This window comes from Thamnophis elegans, chromosome 2 (assembly GCF_009769535.1).
Source record: "Thamnophis elegans isolate rThaEle1 chromosome 2, rThaEle1.pri, whole genome shotgun sequence".
Lineage (NCBI taxonomy): Eukaryota > Metazoa > Chordata > Lepidosauria > Squamata > Colubridae > Thamnophis > Thamnophis elegans.
The window spans coordinates 172,353,973-172,368,527 of NC_045542.1; the positions used below are offsets into that span (position 1 = coordinate 172,353,973).

The following is a 14,555-nucleotide window of genomic DNA, read 5'->3' on the forward strand; positions in this document are numbered from 1 at the left end:
CTGCAGAGGCCCCGTATCAAACCCATCCCCTCCCCTTAGCTGAGGGGCGGTAACATTGTTAGGCAGACCCTTGGCAATCGCCTTGTTAATCTCTCTAAGGTATTCGGAGGTCCAAATGGCATATTGAGAGGGGGTAAGAAGCATGCCTGACAAAAGGGTTTGGAACAGTCCTTTGCAGTATGGGGATCGCACCCCATAGGTAGAAACTGCTTGCTTCAGATCTTTAACAACCCTATAGAGGATTGAGGTATGAGTGGGCACAACCCCCCCAGCCGCGTTGGTTTGAAAGGAAACGGGGAAACAATGCTGTGCCAATTCCATGTCCCCTTGATTGTAAGCATCGCGCAGAGCGTCTTGGAGAGCGCTACGCCACACTTGCGGGGCGGGGGAAGGGGCGGAAGGGAGAGGGGAAACCTTCTCTTCCGGAGGGGCCGGGGGAGGTGGAGGAGTTTTGGAGAGGGCCCCAGGAGGGGCGATCTCCTGGTAGCGCGGGGGAGATGTTGCCGAAGGCTTAAAAGCAGCCCCCCGCATACCTTCCTCATGAATTTGAAGGCATCTTACAAGAAGTCTCCAAGTAGTGAGAACTTCTGGCAGGGCTCGAGGTTACTTATGAAAATAAACACCCAATTGAAGCCATAAGGAAACTTTAAGAGAGCCCTTCTCTGGGTAGATGGGACAATTCTCAGATGTAAGCCAATAGAGAGAGGAAATGTTTTTTCAGGGGAATGGGAAGCGGATGACCTGTCGCCTGAGAGATTGCAACAGACGATTTAACGATTCCCCGAAGCTCCTGCAGGTGTGCAGTCTGAGCCTTCGAGAAACCTGAGCCCATACTCACGATTGGGAGGGTGCTCCGTTCGCTAACGGCAGGCCCTGGTTGCGAGACTTTGCCAAGTCGGGGATGAGTGAAAGGCTGGTGACACAGGAAGATCACGTCGATCACGTTGCATCACGTCGGTCATGTCAATCACGTCCATCAGAAGGCTGCGTGTTCGAATCACGTCGGGGTCACCAAATGTGAAGTTTCCGCTGTTCGCCCATGAAGCCAATGTTGAGAAAAGACAGGAGACGAATTTTCTCGGGATGGAGCGACCCAGATTGGGGGTCTGGTAGCCCCTTTTATTGGGATAGAACAAAGGCAGGAGGAGCAATAGCATGTGATAAAAAACAGCCTGTAAAAGTACAATTTCTAATCTACTGCTTCAGGAAAGTTCTCTCTATATATGGTCAAATCCTGGGCGTCATTGGTAGAGCACATCTCAGAATGTTATGTTATTCACTATCAGGATGTTATGGCTTTATCGGAGCCAGTTGTCTCCTGTGTGATTCAGCGTGGCTCTGCATGCCCCGTTATCCACTGGGCCATGGGTGACTGCTACGCCTACACAAGGAACTATATTACAACAAATGTCCCACCAATTCTTCTTGTGGGACATTGTTCCATTGTTTTCTCACTCAACCACATGGATGGATATTGGGGGCTTTGAGGTTGTGTTCACAATATAAGAATCCATTTTATTTCGTGTGACATACATTAATTCTGCTTCTTTTTTCCTTCCTCCTATTTGAAGTGCTGCACTGTGGAGATCAGAGATCCTGAGGGAGAGAATCCCTCTCAGGAGCTATTTTTCAGGAGGATCCCTTGGGAAGATCAAAGTCAGGACAGCTCAGGAGGTAATGGAAGATCCTCCTATTGCCCATCTATCTTACTTTTGGTCTCTCTTCTCTTCTATAGAATATCTCCTCCTATTTTGTTAATTATGCATTTTGAAATTATTTGTTCCTTACAGAGAAACAAAGAATGAAGCTTTCTGGTTTTTATGATGGACATCAAACAGCGGCTGAACCTCCAAGCCAAGTAAGAAAGGGAAAAGTAATTATATTTCTATTCTCCCTTCAGGAAGTGAAGTGGGTATGGAGAGTGCTCTCTGTCCTTCTATTTTCCCCTCTTGTTTGGCCTGGATTATTCTTGTGATCTTCCACAACATGGAGAGCAGAATAGAAGGTTCAAGTTTCTGTCAACCAGCATAGCTTCCTCTGGCTATCTTGTTCTGCTAGATACTCTTCCAACTTTGAGTATATAGGAAGCAATTTTTTAAAAGTCCTTCAAGAAATAGCAATAGCACTTAGAATTCTATACTGCTTCATAGACATGCTTTTACAGCCCTCTCTAAGTGGTTTTTACAGAGCATTTTGGCCCCAACAATCTGGGTCATCATTTTACCCACCTCGGAAGGATGGAAGGCTGAGTCAACCTTGAGCCTGGTGTGATTTGAATTGGTGAACTGCAGCTAACAGTCAGATGAAGTAGCCTGCAGTACTACACTCTAACCACTGCACCATCTCGACTCGTAACAGTGCTAGAGATCCATTTTTTTTGGTAATTCTTTGACTCGGAATTGTGCAAAGTTAATGAAAAATAAATAAATGCTCACATTCCAGCATTACTATTTTAAAAAAAACCTTATTTATAACCTGTAGTCCAAAAATAAGCAAATCATATTTAAAATAAAGCAGACTATTACAATCCAAAGGGAGTGGACATGTTGAGTATGTAATCACGGTACTTTGTGTTACAAAATAATTTTCAATCCTCTGATTTGCGCCTGGATTAGGAGATCAAACATTACCGCTTTGCAATGGCTGAGAAATGACTTTCCCAACGATATTTCTCTTATTCGGTTTTTTCCTTTCAGCCAATGTCTCAGATTACCAGATCAATCAATGATAGAGCAATGGATCAATTGATCCAGAGGTGGAATTACTTTACTGAAATGCACCGAAAGTTCTGCAGAATCAATCAACTTGATAAAACTTCCCAAATATTTCTTCAGTGAAAGCAAATTTCAGATTTGCCCATTTTGTCACCTAAAATTAGGACTTGTGTGACACACAGCCATTTAACATGGTATTGCATATCTTTGCTTTGGGAATTTGGGAACAATGGAACAGAATAACAGAGTTGGTAGGGATGTTGGAGGTATTCTAGTCCAACCTCGGCTCAGACAGGAAGCCCTATAACGTTTCAGATAAATGGCTGTCCAATTTCTTCTTAAACACCCCCAGTGTTGGCGCACCCACAGTTTCTGGAAGCAAGTCATTCCACTGATTAATTGTTCTCACTGTCAGGAAATTTCTCTTTACTTGTAGGTTGGTTCTCTCCTTGAATACTTTCCATCCATTTCTTCTTGGAACACTGCTATCGTGTCACCCCCTAGTCCTTTTCATGACACTAGACATACCCAATTCCAGCAACCGTTCTTTATATGTTTTAGCCTCCTGTCCACTAATAATTTTGGTTGCTCTTCTCTGCACTCTTTTTAGAGACTCGAGATCTTTTTTACATCTGGCAACCAAAACTGGATGCAATATTCCAAGTGTGGTCTTAGCAAGGCATCATAAAGTGGTACTAACACTTCATGTTATCTTGATTCTATCCCCCTCTTAATGCAGCCTATGATTCTGTTTGAGATTTTTTTTTGGCAACTGTAGCTTACTGCTGACTCATGTTTAAGTGCTTGTCCATTAGGAGTCCAAGATCCCTGTTGACTTACTACTATTGAGCCAGGTACCACCTATTCTATGCCTGTGCATGTGGTTTTTCTTGCCTAAATGTAGAGTCTTACATTTCTCACTGTTGATTTCATTTCGTTAGATGTGTCCCAATCTGTCGATTCTTCTATATCTCAAGCTTATCTTCTGGAGTGTTCCTGTCAATTTGGTCTTGTCTACAAATTTGATGAGTTCCCGTTGTATTCTCTTGGCTAAGTCAATAGCAATAGCAGTAGACTTATATACCGCTTCATAGGGCTTTCAGCCCTCTCTAAGCGGTTTACAGAGAGTCAGCATATTGCCCCCAACAATCCGGGTCCTCATTTTACCCACCTCGGAAGGATGGAAGGCTGAGTCAACCCTGAGCCGGTGAGATTTGAACCGCTGAACTGCTGATCTAGCAGTAACCTGCAGTGCTGCATTTAACCACTGCGCCACCTCGGCTCTTGATTGATTAAGTCATTGATTAAGATGATGAAATCTTGTTAATTCTCCTGTTGTGTTCTTTTTTCCATGTTCAGGGGAGTCTTATGACCTTCGAGGACGTGGCTGTGTCTTTCTCTGAGGAGGAATGGTCTCAGCTGGATCCTGACCAAAAAATACTCCATTCTGAAGTCATGTTTGAAAACCATAGGAATGTGGTCTCTCTGGGTAAGTGTTTTCTAATCCCAATCAGAGAGTTCATAAAGACAGATTATAGTTAGTTTTTTATTTCAAAAAACCACTAATCCAATACTATCTCCTGCGAGGGAGAAGGAAAGGATCTACCTTCTCGTACTCCAAGGAAAGAAAGAGTCAATGTCTCTCTGCTTAGATGCTTTCTCTGCCATTTCTTATCTGTATTTTTCCATTTCTATTTGAACTTATCTGTGGAGGCTGAAAAGAATGAGGTATGTTTTTATGTGACCTCTGGAGGTCATGTGAGAGGAATGTCTTGTCATTTGTCCTCTGAAACCTGCAAAATTGTGTGAAAACAGAACTTCCACACTCAGGCCATGGAAGAGTATTCTCCTAATCCAGTGGTTCTCAAGCTTTCTAATGCCGCGACCCTTTAATACAGTTCCCCATGTTGTGGTGACCCCAGCCATAAAATTATTTTCGTTGCTACTATGTAACACTGGGAGCCACAAAACCTGGGTGGGTGTGGCCAACTCAACATCACTCCCACCCAGTCACATGACATCCCCCTCCCCCACATGCCTACCAAGGTTTCATGGCTCAGTGTTTTCTGTGGGAATAGGGTCTCTCTCTTCTCTCCCACTCCCTCTCATTTCTGTTTTTCTCTATTTTTCCTCTCTCTTTCTCTTCTTTCTTTCCTTCCCTTTCCCTCCTTTTTCTTTCTTTCTCATTGAATACGATAGCAAATCCAAAATAAAGTTATTAATTGTAGGAAATTGCTTCTCTGTAATCTTTTCATAGTGAACTCTTAAGTTGATAGAAGCTGGCAAGATTATACTAACAGCAATAGGATATATATATTTTGATTTCTTTTGAGTTTGACAATATAATACGTTTTCCAAAATTATAAATAATTTTATTTTCAGATGCATTTTTTGCTATCTCTGTTATTTTCTCTTTAAAAAATCAGACTTGCTTCCAATTTGTGCCTTCTGGGCTAAGTTTTCTTGGCAAGAGATCTAGTTTACCATTGCTTTCGTCATAGGTCTGAAAAAGTTAGTTTCTTTTTTTCTTTCTTTTTTCTTCCTTTCTTTCCTCCTGATTTGTTTCCCTCTTTTCCCTCTCTCTCATTTTCTCTCTTCAGCTCTCTTTCATTTCTTTCTCCCTCTCCCCCTTCTCCCTCTAATTTGTTTCCCTCTCTCCCATTCTCTCCTTCCAGCTCTCTTTCATTTCTCCATCTCTCTCTTTCTCCCCTTTTCTCTTTCATCTCTTTCTTGAGTGTGCAAGCAAAATACCCTCCTGGGCTGGCATCATGGCGGCGGGGATAGCAATTCCTTACGCTGCCGCCACTGAGAAGTGAGTAGATGGCTGTGCTGTGCTAGCGCCAGATTCAGGTCGGTCCCCTTCATGTTGACTCAGGAAAGAGCCGGAGCAGGCATCTTTGGATGCAGAGAGGGAAGAGTTCCAGAGCCCTGCGCAAGGAGAGCCCTGTGCAGTGCAGGAGAACTGGAGCTCTTCCCTCCCTGCACCCAACCAGCTGCTGCTGCTGCTCCCCATTCCCCTCCTTCCTGAGCCAACCCGGAGGGGACCGTGGCTCGCGCTGACTTGAATCTGGCGCTGAGGAGTCTCCTGCACAGCATGGCTCCCCTGTGCTGCGTACCCAGTTACTCACCTCATTGCGCAGTGGTGACAGCGGGAGAAGAGTTGTTGTCCCCTCAGCCTTGATCCTGTCCCAGGAGGATATTTTGCTTGTGCGCGCGCAAGAAATGAGTGCAAGAAAAGGGCTGGAGCTCTTCCCGACACTGAGTTGCCTGTGAAGGATGCGGAATCGCAAAAGCAGGTGAGAGGCTCATGCCTTCTCGGGATGGAGAGCAGATTGTCTGATTGGGTCAGCAGGGAGCCGCAGGAGAGGGGCCAAAGGCTATTAAGATTGTTACCCATGCTAAGCATGGGTAAGTCTTAATAGGGAATCTCAGCGTACGCGCATCCCATGTTCCTTTATTTTATTTTTCCCGCCTTGTTTTACGCCTTAGAAATGGTACCTCTTGGCTTCCGTAGCTCTGCCCATCACTCAGAGCGAGCTGCTTTCCCAGCGTCCTTTGTGCTGCGCGCGTCTCTCTTTTCCCCCTCCTCGCCTCCATTCCAGCACCTACTTTTCCCCACCCACCCACCACACACACACCTCTTCTTCCGCTGTGCGGGGAACCCAAACCGCTCCTTTCCTTCAAGCTGGCTTCTCACTAACTTCTCCGCGGGAGGCTCCTCGGCAACTCCTGTGAAAAGGTCGTTCGACCCCAAAAGGGGTCGTGACCCACAGATTGAAAACCGCTGTCCTAATCCAATTTAAGAACGAAGGCCTCATGCAGTGTGATTCAGAGCAGCCTAGGGGTACAGGTAATTTCCAGGTTACGACAGTTCACTAAGTGACCATTCCAAGTTACGACCTAGCCCACTCCCAAGGCAGTCCTGAAATTGCGAATGTTGCGGCACCATGGCTGTCATTCACACTTACAAATGTATTGTGGACAGCCAGCAGAGTTGGCAGCAGATTTGGACAGTGAGGAGGTTGGGAAGGAACATGGTCCTGGGGAAGACTCTGATGAGGGCTCAATGTCTGAGGCAGAAAGGGGGCCAGAGCCACTTGCCAGCTATCAGCTGCCTTCAGAGGCAGACATCAGTGAGGCAGACGAACATCTGGAGCCTATTCCCAGTGTGCGCATGCGCAGATTGCCAAATGAAGGGAACAATTAAAGAACAGGGGTTGACTTGGGAGTAAGGCTAGACAATGAATGGCCCCTCCCAGAAGAAATAAAAGAGGAGGGAAAGGAGAGTGAAGTTTGCGGGAGACAATTAGTTGGCTAACTTTGCCAAGTTCTGCAGATATCGGCCTGTCAGTTCTCCAAGCCAGATAAGATCTGTGACTGTAAATCCTCCCCTGAAAGACTTTGCCGATTGTGAATGAACAGAAATCACAGTAAATTAATAAAAGGGGTTTTTATCGGGAGAAGGAATTTGTGTCATGCTCTTGGGAAGCCTCGATCAGAACAGTTTCACTCCTGCCCAAACAAACCTCTATTAAGATGAAGCAGCTTCATGTGGAGAACACTCAGCTTAATCAACAGGTGCCTTTGCTGTCAGCTCCAAGCTCACCACTGCTCCACCTCCCCGGAGGAAATGCCAGGTGTCTGTGCCTGATAAATTTGATGGCAACCAAGCCATGTTTTCAGCTTTCTTGGGAAAATGCTCAACTCAGGCTGAGAGCTGAAGAGTTCCCCACTGACAGGGATAAAGTGGGGTTTATGATTAACCTTCTCTCCAGCTCTGGGGCTCGCTGGGCCATGCCTCTGCTGGTCCAGGCTAGTCCTTTGCTTGATGATTTCATGGAGTTTTGTGACCACCTCAGGCTGATGTATGAGGACCCCATCAATACGCAGACTGCTACCTGACACCTGAAGACCCTGAAGCAGGACCAGTGTCCTCTGCAGGAATATATCAGTGAGTTCCAGTTGCTTAGCCAGGCTTTGGCCCGGAACAAAGTTGCCCTTATGGACGCATTCCAAATATTCAGTCCCTCGTTGTCCAGTGGATCCCCCTCTGCTTATGGAAACCATTGATGGCAGGGTCCTTCTGTCTGGACCTATTAAGGCCGCCACACAACTTTTGCACCTGGTATGAAGAAGCTAATCAGTTTTATATTACCTCCAGTCTGCATTATTTGGTGGGCTTGGGCTTGGCTTGCCTCCGGATGCACAATCGCAAGTCTTCTGGTCCCAGAACCTAATCACTTTCCCAAGCTTGCAATGCGTGGACCACACCCACCAAGTCTGCGCAGGCCAGTTGCTGAGTCCACCCGGAGTGTCCTTGCCTTCTGACCTAGCGGACTTCGCAGATGTCTTCAGCGAGCAGGAGGCGAACCAATTGCCTCCACACCGGCCATACCACTGCCCTATTGATTTGATTCTGGACGTGCTGCTTCCAGTGGGGCGTTTGTACTTGATGCCGGACCCTGAGTTGGCCATGTTGCAGGACTTCCTGGACAAAAATTTGGCTTGGGGTTTTATCTGGCCCTCATTGCCACTGTCCACCCCGATCTTGTTCATGAAGAAGACCAGAGACTTAAGGCTTTGTTGTGACTACTGCAATTTAAACACCATCACGGTATCCTCTGCCCTTTATTTCCAAACTGTTTGAACGGCTTCACCAAATTGGACCTGTGTGGAGCTTATAATCTAGTTCAGATCCAGCCCAGGGATGAATGGAAGACAGCATTAGACATTATGAGGACATTGTCATGCCATTTGGGTTGACCAATGCTCCCACCGTCTTTCAACATTTTATGAACGACATCTTCCAGGACCTCTTGGATCAGTTTGTCATGATTTACTTGGACAACATTTTAATCTACTCTTCCTCCCAGGAGAGCCACCAACAGCACCTACGTCTGGTCCTGCAACTGCTCCTGGAGAACCACTTGTATGCAAAACTGGAAAAATGCCAGTTTTTTCAGTCCATCATCGAATTCCTAGGGACATCTCTCCTGAGAGCATTGCGATGGAGCTGAACAAGGTTGAGTCTTTGCATGGTTGGCAACCTCCTTGGCGAATGAAGTCCAGCAACTCCTCGGATTTGCTAACTATTATCGGACCTTCATCTCCTGCTTTGCTTCCCTGACTGCGCCCCTCCTTCAGAAAAAGGTCCCGTTTTGTTGGACTACCCCAAAAAACAGACCCTCCAGGTGTCAGACCTGGAAGCCAGCTATTACTTTTTGGATTTCAGGCTGGCCACACTTTCTACTGTGGAAAAATGGGAGGGGAGATTATACAGAGTATGGGTAATGTGTAGCCCTAATAACATTCTTTCTCAGAAAGTCAAGGTAGCTTTGTCCCTGCACCTGGACAGATGTGGATGGGAGGAATATTTCTTCGTGGTAATGAAGGATTAGACCATGTGACCTTGTGGATTTTGCGACAGGGTCTTGAACTTTCAACTGGGTGGGAAAACCTGGAAGCTTTCAGATCCGGGTTTCCCCAGATGTGCCAATATGACCTATCTAATAAAATGGAACTTTGAGGAAACTCAAACCTCCGAGTGTTCTTTCGTTGGGGGTGTTACTTGGAACCCTGACAAAAGATTTTTCTCTGGACAAGGCATTTGTTTCATGCTCTTGGGAAGCCTCGGTCAAAACAGAAAGCAGAGGTGCTGCAACATTTGCCCTACCTATACCCCGACCCCAATCCACCGGGACTTACCTTGCAATGATGTGGCAAACCGCCGGTTCCTTTGCCTGCTTTGCTGCATTTGCAGAAAAAAAAGGCCTAAAGTAGTGAGAGATACTTTAGATCAGTAGTGGAAAATCTAGCACTATTGATTTCACATGATCTCATACCACAGTGCTTTACGCTTCTATTTTCTGCTAACCAAGACCTGCACAAGATCCAGGGCAAAATGCTTTGTAAACAGACGGTAAGGTTTTGCCCTGGATCTCGTGCAGTCCTCAGTTCTGAAAAGAACACAGACCTAACGTACTGCAGTGCGAGATCACGCAAGATTAGTAGACTGGGATCTTGCACTACTGGTCTCATGTGATCTCATACTAAAGTACTTTAGAACTTCATTCTCTGTGAACTGAAGCTTGTAACAGATTTGGCCAAAGTGCCCTTTCAAGCCGATGATACTTTGGGCCAGTGAAATAGTCATTCTTGAAGCCTCCCAACCTTTCCCGTCTCAGCACGAGGAGTGTTTACAAGCCAATGGGAAGCTTCAAGCAAGGGATTTAGCTCCAAAATCTCATCACTGGGATCAAGGAACAGGCCGAACGGGAACAGAGACGGTGTGGATCAGCTGCTCCAAGGTACACTGAGAAAGAAGGGGCTTGTTTCAAAATTGTTTCATTTCTCACATATCTCTGCTGAAATTAGCCCACCCCAATAAATTTTGGATGTTTCCTCTGATTATTCCTTAACTCAAAACTGAGTGAGATTTGTGTGTGTGTGTGTGTGTGTGTGTATGTGTGTGTGTGTGTGTGTGTTTTATGACTCAGCAGATGTCTGCTGTGAGTCTTTTCAGGATATAAGATTCATTATGCAGCTGGGGCTTGTTAGAGGCAGGTTTGGAGATAAAAGGACGGATGCTGCCATGCCCTAGTCGCAGGAGTCAACGTTCCTTCGTGCATACAACATTGCTTGATACACTTGGATAAGTGCTTTGGTGTTTCCTGTAACCCTGATTCAAGGCTACACTTGGAGAAGTGCATTGCTTGTAAGAATTGTTTTGTTTTTCATTCCGTTATCTAGTCAGAGACTGTATTTATGTTATTTTTGGGCTCGAAGCCAGTCTGAGCCGAGAACTGATAAAAAGACTTCCTTTTAAGTTTGTCTGCTTGCCATTTGTTAGCAAGCCGTTAAGGGGGGACAAAACAGATTTACTCCTGCCTGACAAGCCTTAATCTCAGTAATTATGGAGCAGCTCATGGCTGAAAATGGATTAATGGCACAGCAAATTGCAATGTTGTTGGATCAAATTCAACAGTTGCAGAGAGCTGCAAACCCCCCACCCCTCAGACAAGGAGGAAGTGCCCAGTAGCCATGCCAGATAAATATGATGGGAGTCTGGCCATGTTTGCCGCGTTTCTGGGACAATGCCAGCTGTTCCAGAGCCTGAGAGCAGAGGACTTTCCCACTGACTGGACGAAGGTGGGATTCATTAACAGCTTGCTCTCAGGCACAGCTGCCCGTTGGGCCACCCCCTTGTTAGTTCAGCAGAGCCCTTTGTTGGATGACTTCCAGGGCTTCTGTCAGTATTTCAAATGGATGTTTGAAGATCCGATCAAGGGGGAAACAGCTGCTAGAAGTCTGGAATCACTGCAGCAGGGGAGTGGTTCATTGCAGGACTATGTGTCTGAATTCAGGCTACATAGCCAGGATTCCACATTGAGGCTGGCTCTATGTTCCCGCAGGGCACATCCGTCAACAGGTGCTCGCGCAGATTCATTGCGCGTCTGCATCCAAATATTGGGGATTTATTTGGACGTTGCGCCTGGCCTCCCGTCAATTTTGGTGGCCCCATCTGAAAAATGACGTACGGAGGTGTGTGAAGTCATGTGCCCAGTGTCATTGGGACAAGTCTACAAAGAGAACTCCGCCGAGATTCCGCAACACTGGACTTTGTCTCTAGGTTCCCAATGGGGTGCCAGTGTCTTGGACCATGTTCCATGGAGGCCGTCACCAACCCTTCTGGGCCGCACCCCGATCATCAAAACCGGGGGAAGGGCTCTGCGGGAGGGGATTGCGTGGTGGTTCGGCAGGAGTCGGTAGAGCTGCTGTCAACCTCTGACAGAAAGGGGGTTGGTGGGTCGGCCTTGCAGAGGACCCTGGACAGGGTGTTAAGGCTCGGCCAAAGCTGGTAGAGGTGCCATCAACCTCCAATGGCAGGGGGCTGGTGGGTCGGCCTTGCAGAGGGTGGAGGACCCTGGACAGGGTGTTAAGGCTCGGCCAAAGCTGGTACAGCTGCCATCAACCTCCGATGGTAGGGGGGCTGGTGGGTCAGCCTTGCGGAGGTTGGATGACCCTGGACGGGGTGTCGACGCCGTGAAGGGCGGAAGGAAACATGGTGGCCACCAGATACCTAAAGAGTTCCGATTCAAGGGGGCTATGCCTACAGAGGTTCGGGATTCATGAAAAAGGCACCAAGGGAAATGGGTGTGGGTCATCTTGTGGACACGACATTCCCACCGCATCCAGACCATCGGACCCCGGGGAAAGGGCCCTGCGGTGGGGGATTCCGTTATCTAGTCAGAGACTGTATTTATGCTATTTTTGGGCTCGAAGCCAGTCTGAGCCAAGAACTGATAAAAAGACTTCCTTTTAAGTTTGTCTGCTTGCCGTTTGTTAACAAGCCGTTAAGGGGGGACAGAACATGTGTGTGTGTGTGTGTGTGTGTGTGTGTGTGTGTGTGTGTGTTTTTATTTGTGCTGATAAATAAAGAGTCCATCACGACAGAAACCGAATCCCAGTAAGGGTATGGCTAGCTGATGAGAGCTAAATAGCTTGAAATAGATCTATACTAGTCTCCCTTTATTTATTTATCAGCACAAATAAAAACACAAATATAACAAAGGCAACAGTAAAAATATTGGGTTTCTGTCGTGATGGACTCTTGTGACGAGCCAATTGACAGATGTTGGAAGCAGTTAGCTTCCTCCCATAATTGGGGCTTACCAGGGGATGTGACACTAATATATACCTTCTTCCCTGGCTTCAGCTGATAAGGAGGAGACCTGTGGCTTGATGGCTAAGACCTTTGCCTAAGATGCAATACAGCACAGGTTCGAATCCCAGTAAGGGTATGGCTAGCTGATGAGAGCTAAATAGCTTGAAATAGATCTATACTAGTCTCCCTTTATTTATTTATCAGCACAAATAAACACACACACACACACACACACACACACACACACACACACACACATATATATATATATATATATATATATATATATATATATATATATATAGCTTCCTCCCATAATTGGGGCATACCAGGGGTTGTGACACTAAATATATATATATATATATATATAGTGTCACAACCCCTGGTATGCCCCAATTATGGGAGGAAGCTAACTGCTTCCATTCTTTGTCCATCGGCTCGTCACAAGAGACCATCCAGACAGAAGCCCAATATTATTTATCAGCACAAATACAACACACACACAGACACACACACAATTATATATATATATATATATATATATATATATATATATATATATATATATATATATATATATATATATATATATATATATGTAGGTCTCTAGTTGTTCGGGTTTTCTCCCGCGTAGAATTGGAGATGTCTTGGCGACGTTTCGACGAAGTCACATTCGTCATCTTCAGGCTGCTGCTGACTACTTCAGATTTGGTGTTTCCAGGAGAAGTAGTCAGCAGCAGCCTGAAGATGACGAATGTGACTTCGTCGAAACGTCGCCAAGACATCTCCAATTCTACGCGGGAGAAAACCCGAACAACTAGAGACCTACATACTAACACCCGCGAAAACCTCAGAAAACATATATACATACATACATACATACATACATACATACATACATACATACATATATATATATATATATAATTGTTTTCTAGATATTTTCAAAGCTTTCATGATTCATAAATATAGAAATCATCATATCTATATCATACCATTATAAGCATGCTAACATACAACCTATGGAATTTTGGAGAAATTCAGAAGGAAATTCACTTGACTTTCTACAGTTTCACCTTTTTCTCTAACTTTGTTATTATTTTCATTTCCCTTTTGCTTTGAAGGTAATAATGGGCAGGAGAAACAAGATTCCTGTGAACTGTTCCAAGTGCTCAATACTAAAGATGGAACTGAGAAGTTTGGAATTCAAATGGAAATTGAAACCCATGACAGAAACCAGTTGAAGAATTGGAATCAGGAAAGCTCATGTTTCACTGATACTCCGATGCAAGACTTTTTTGCCCAACAAGAGAAAATAAGGAAAAAATATATTGGAAAAAATGTGAATCTAATCAAAGCTAAAGTACAAGTAAATGAACACTATTTAACCCAAAACAAAGGAGAAGATGCTATAAGAAGACACAACGGACAAAATTACAATGGAACAATCATTCTTTTTCTTGAAAAAACCATCCTTACATCTCAAAAAGTGATTGACACAAAAGTGAAGTCTTATAAATGTTTGGAATGTGGAAAATGTTTTAGAAGAAGTGCGCAAGTTACTATCCATAAAAGGATCCACACAGGGGAGAAACCATTTAAATGCATGGAGTGTGGAAAGAGTTTTTCTCAAAGAGGTAATCTTACCACCCATAAGATGATCCACAAAGGGGAGAAACCATTTAAATGCATGGAATGTGGAAAGAGTTTTGCTCAAAGAGGTAATCTTACCACCCATAAGATGATCCACACAGGGGAGAAACCATATAAATGCATGGAATGTGGAAAGAGTTTTGCTCAGAATAGTGGTCTTATTTCTCATAAAAGGATCCACCCTCGGGAGAAACTATATAGCAATAGCAATTCCACTTAGACTTATATACCACTCCAAAATGTTTTATCATACTCTGAGAGCAGTCTACATATTGTCAGCATATTGTCCTCAACAATCTGGGTCCTCATTTTGGTGATCTCAGAAGAATGAAAGACTGAATCAACCATGAGCTGGTCAGGATCGAACTCCTAGCTGTGGGCAATTAGCCTGTAGTACTGCGTTCTAATCACTGACGCACCATGTCTCTATAGATTTGTGTGTTTATGCATATTGTGCCTTTCTGATCCAAATGAAAGAAGGTTGAATCCAACAAAATGAAACTTAATGTGGAAAAAAGTAAGAT

General features: G+C 45.0%; 2 protein-coding genes across 2 annotated transcripts in view; both read left to right on the top strand.

Annotated features, from left to right (window-relative positions):
* The window catches only part of LOC116502596 (zinc finger protein 845-like), a 123,771-nt gene that overhangs the window by 6,574 nt on the left and 102,642 nt on the right, over positions 1-14,555 (top strand). The gene's annotated exons all lie outside the window — the stretch shown is intronic.
* Positions 1,338-14,513, top strand: LOC116503417 (zinc finger protein 98-like). The gene is made up of 4 exons (XM_032209819.1): positions 1,338-1,674; positions 1,791-1,858; positions 4,074-4,203; positions 13,503-14,513. The coding sequence occupies exons 2-4, from the start codon at positions 1,802-1,804 to the stop codon at positions 14,249-14,251; spliced, it is 936 nt and encodes a 311-aa protein (XP_032065710.1). The 5' UTR covers positions 1,338-1,674; positions 1,791-1,801; the 3' UTR covers positions 14,252-14,513.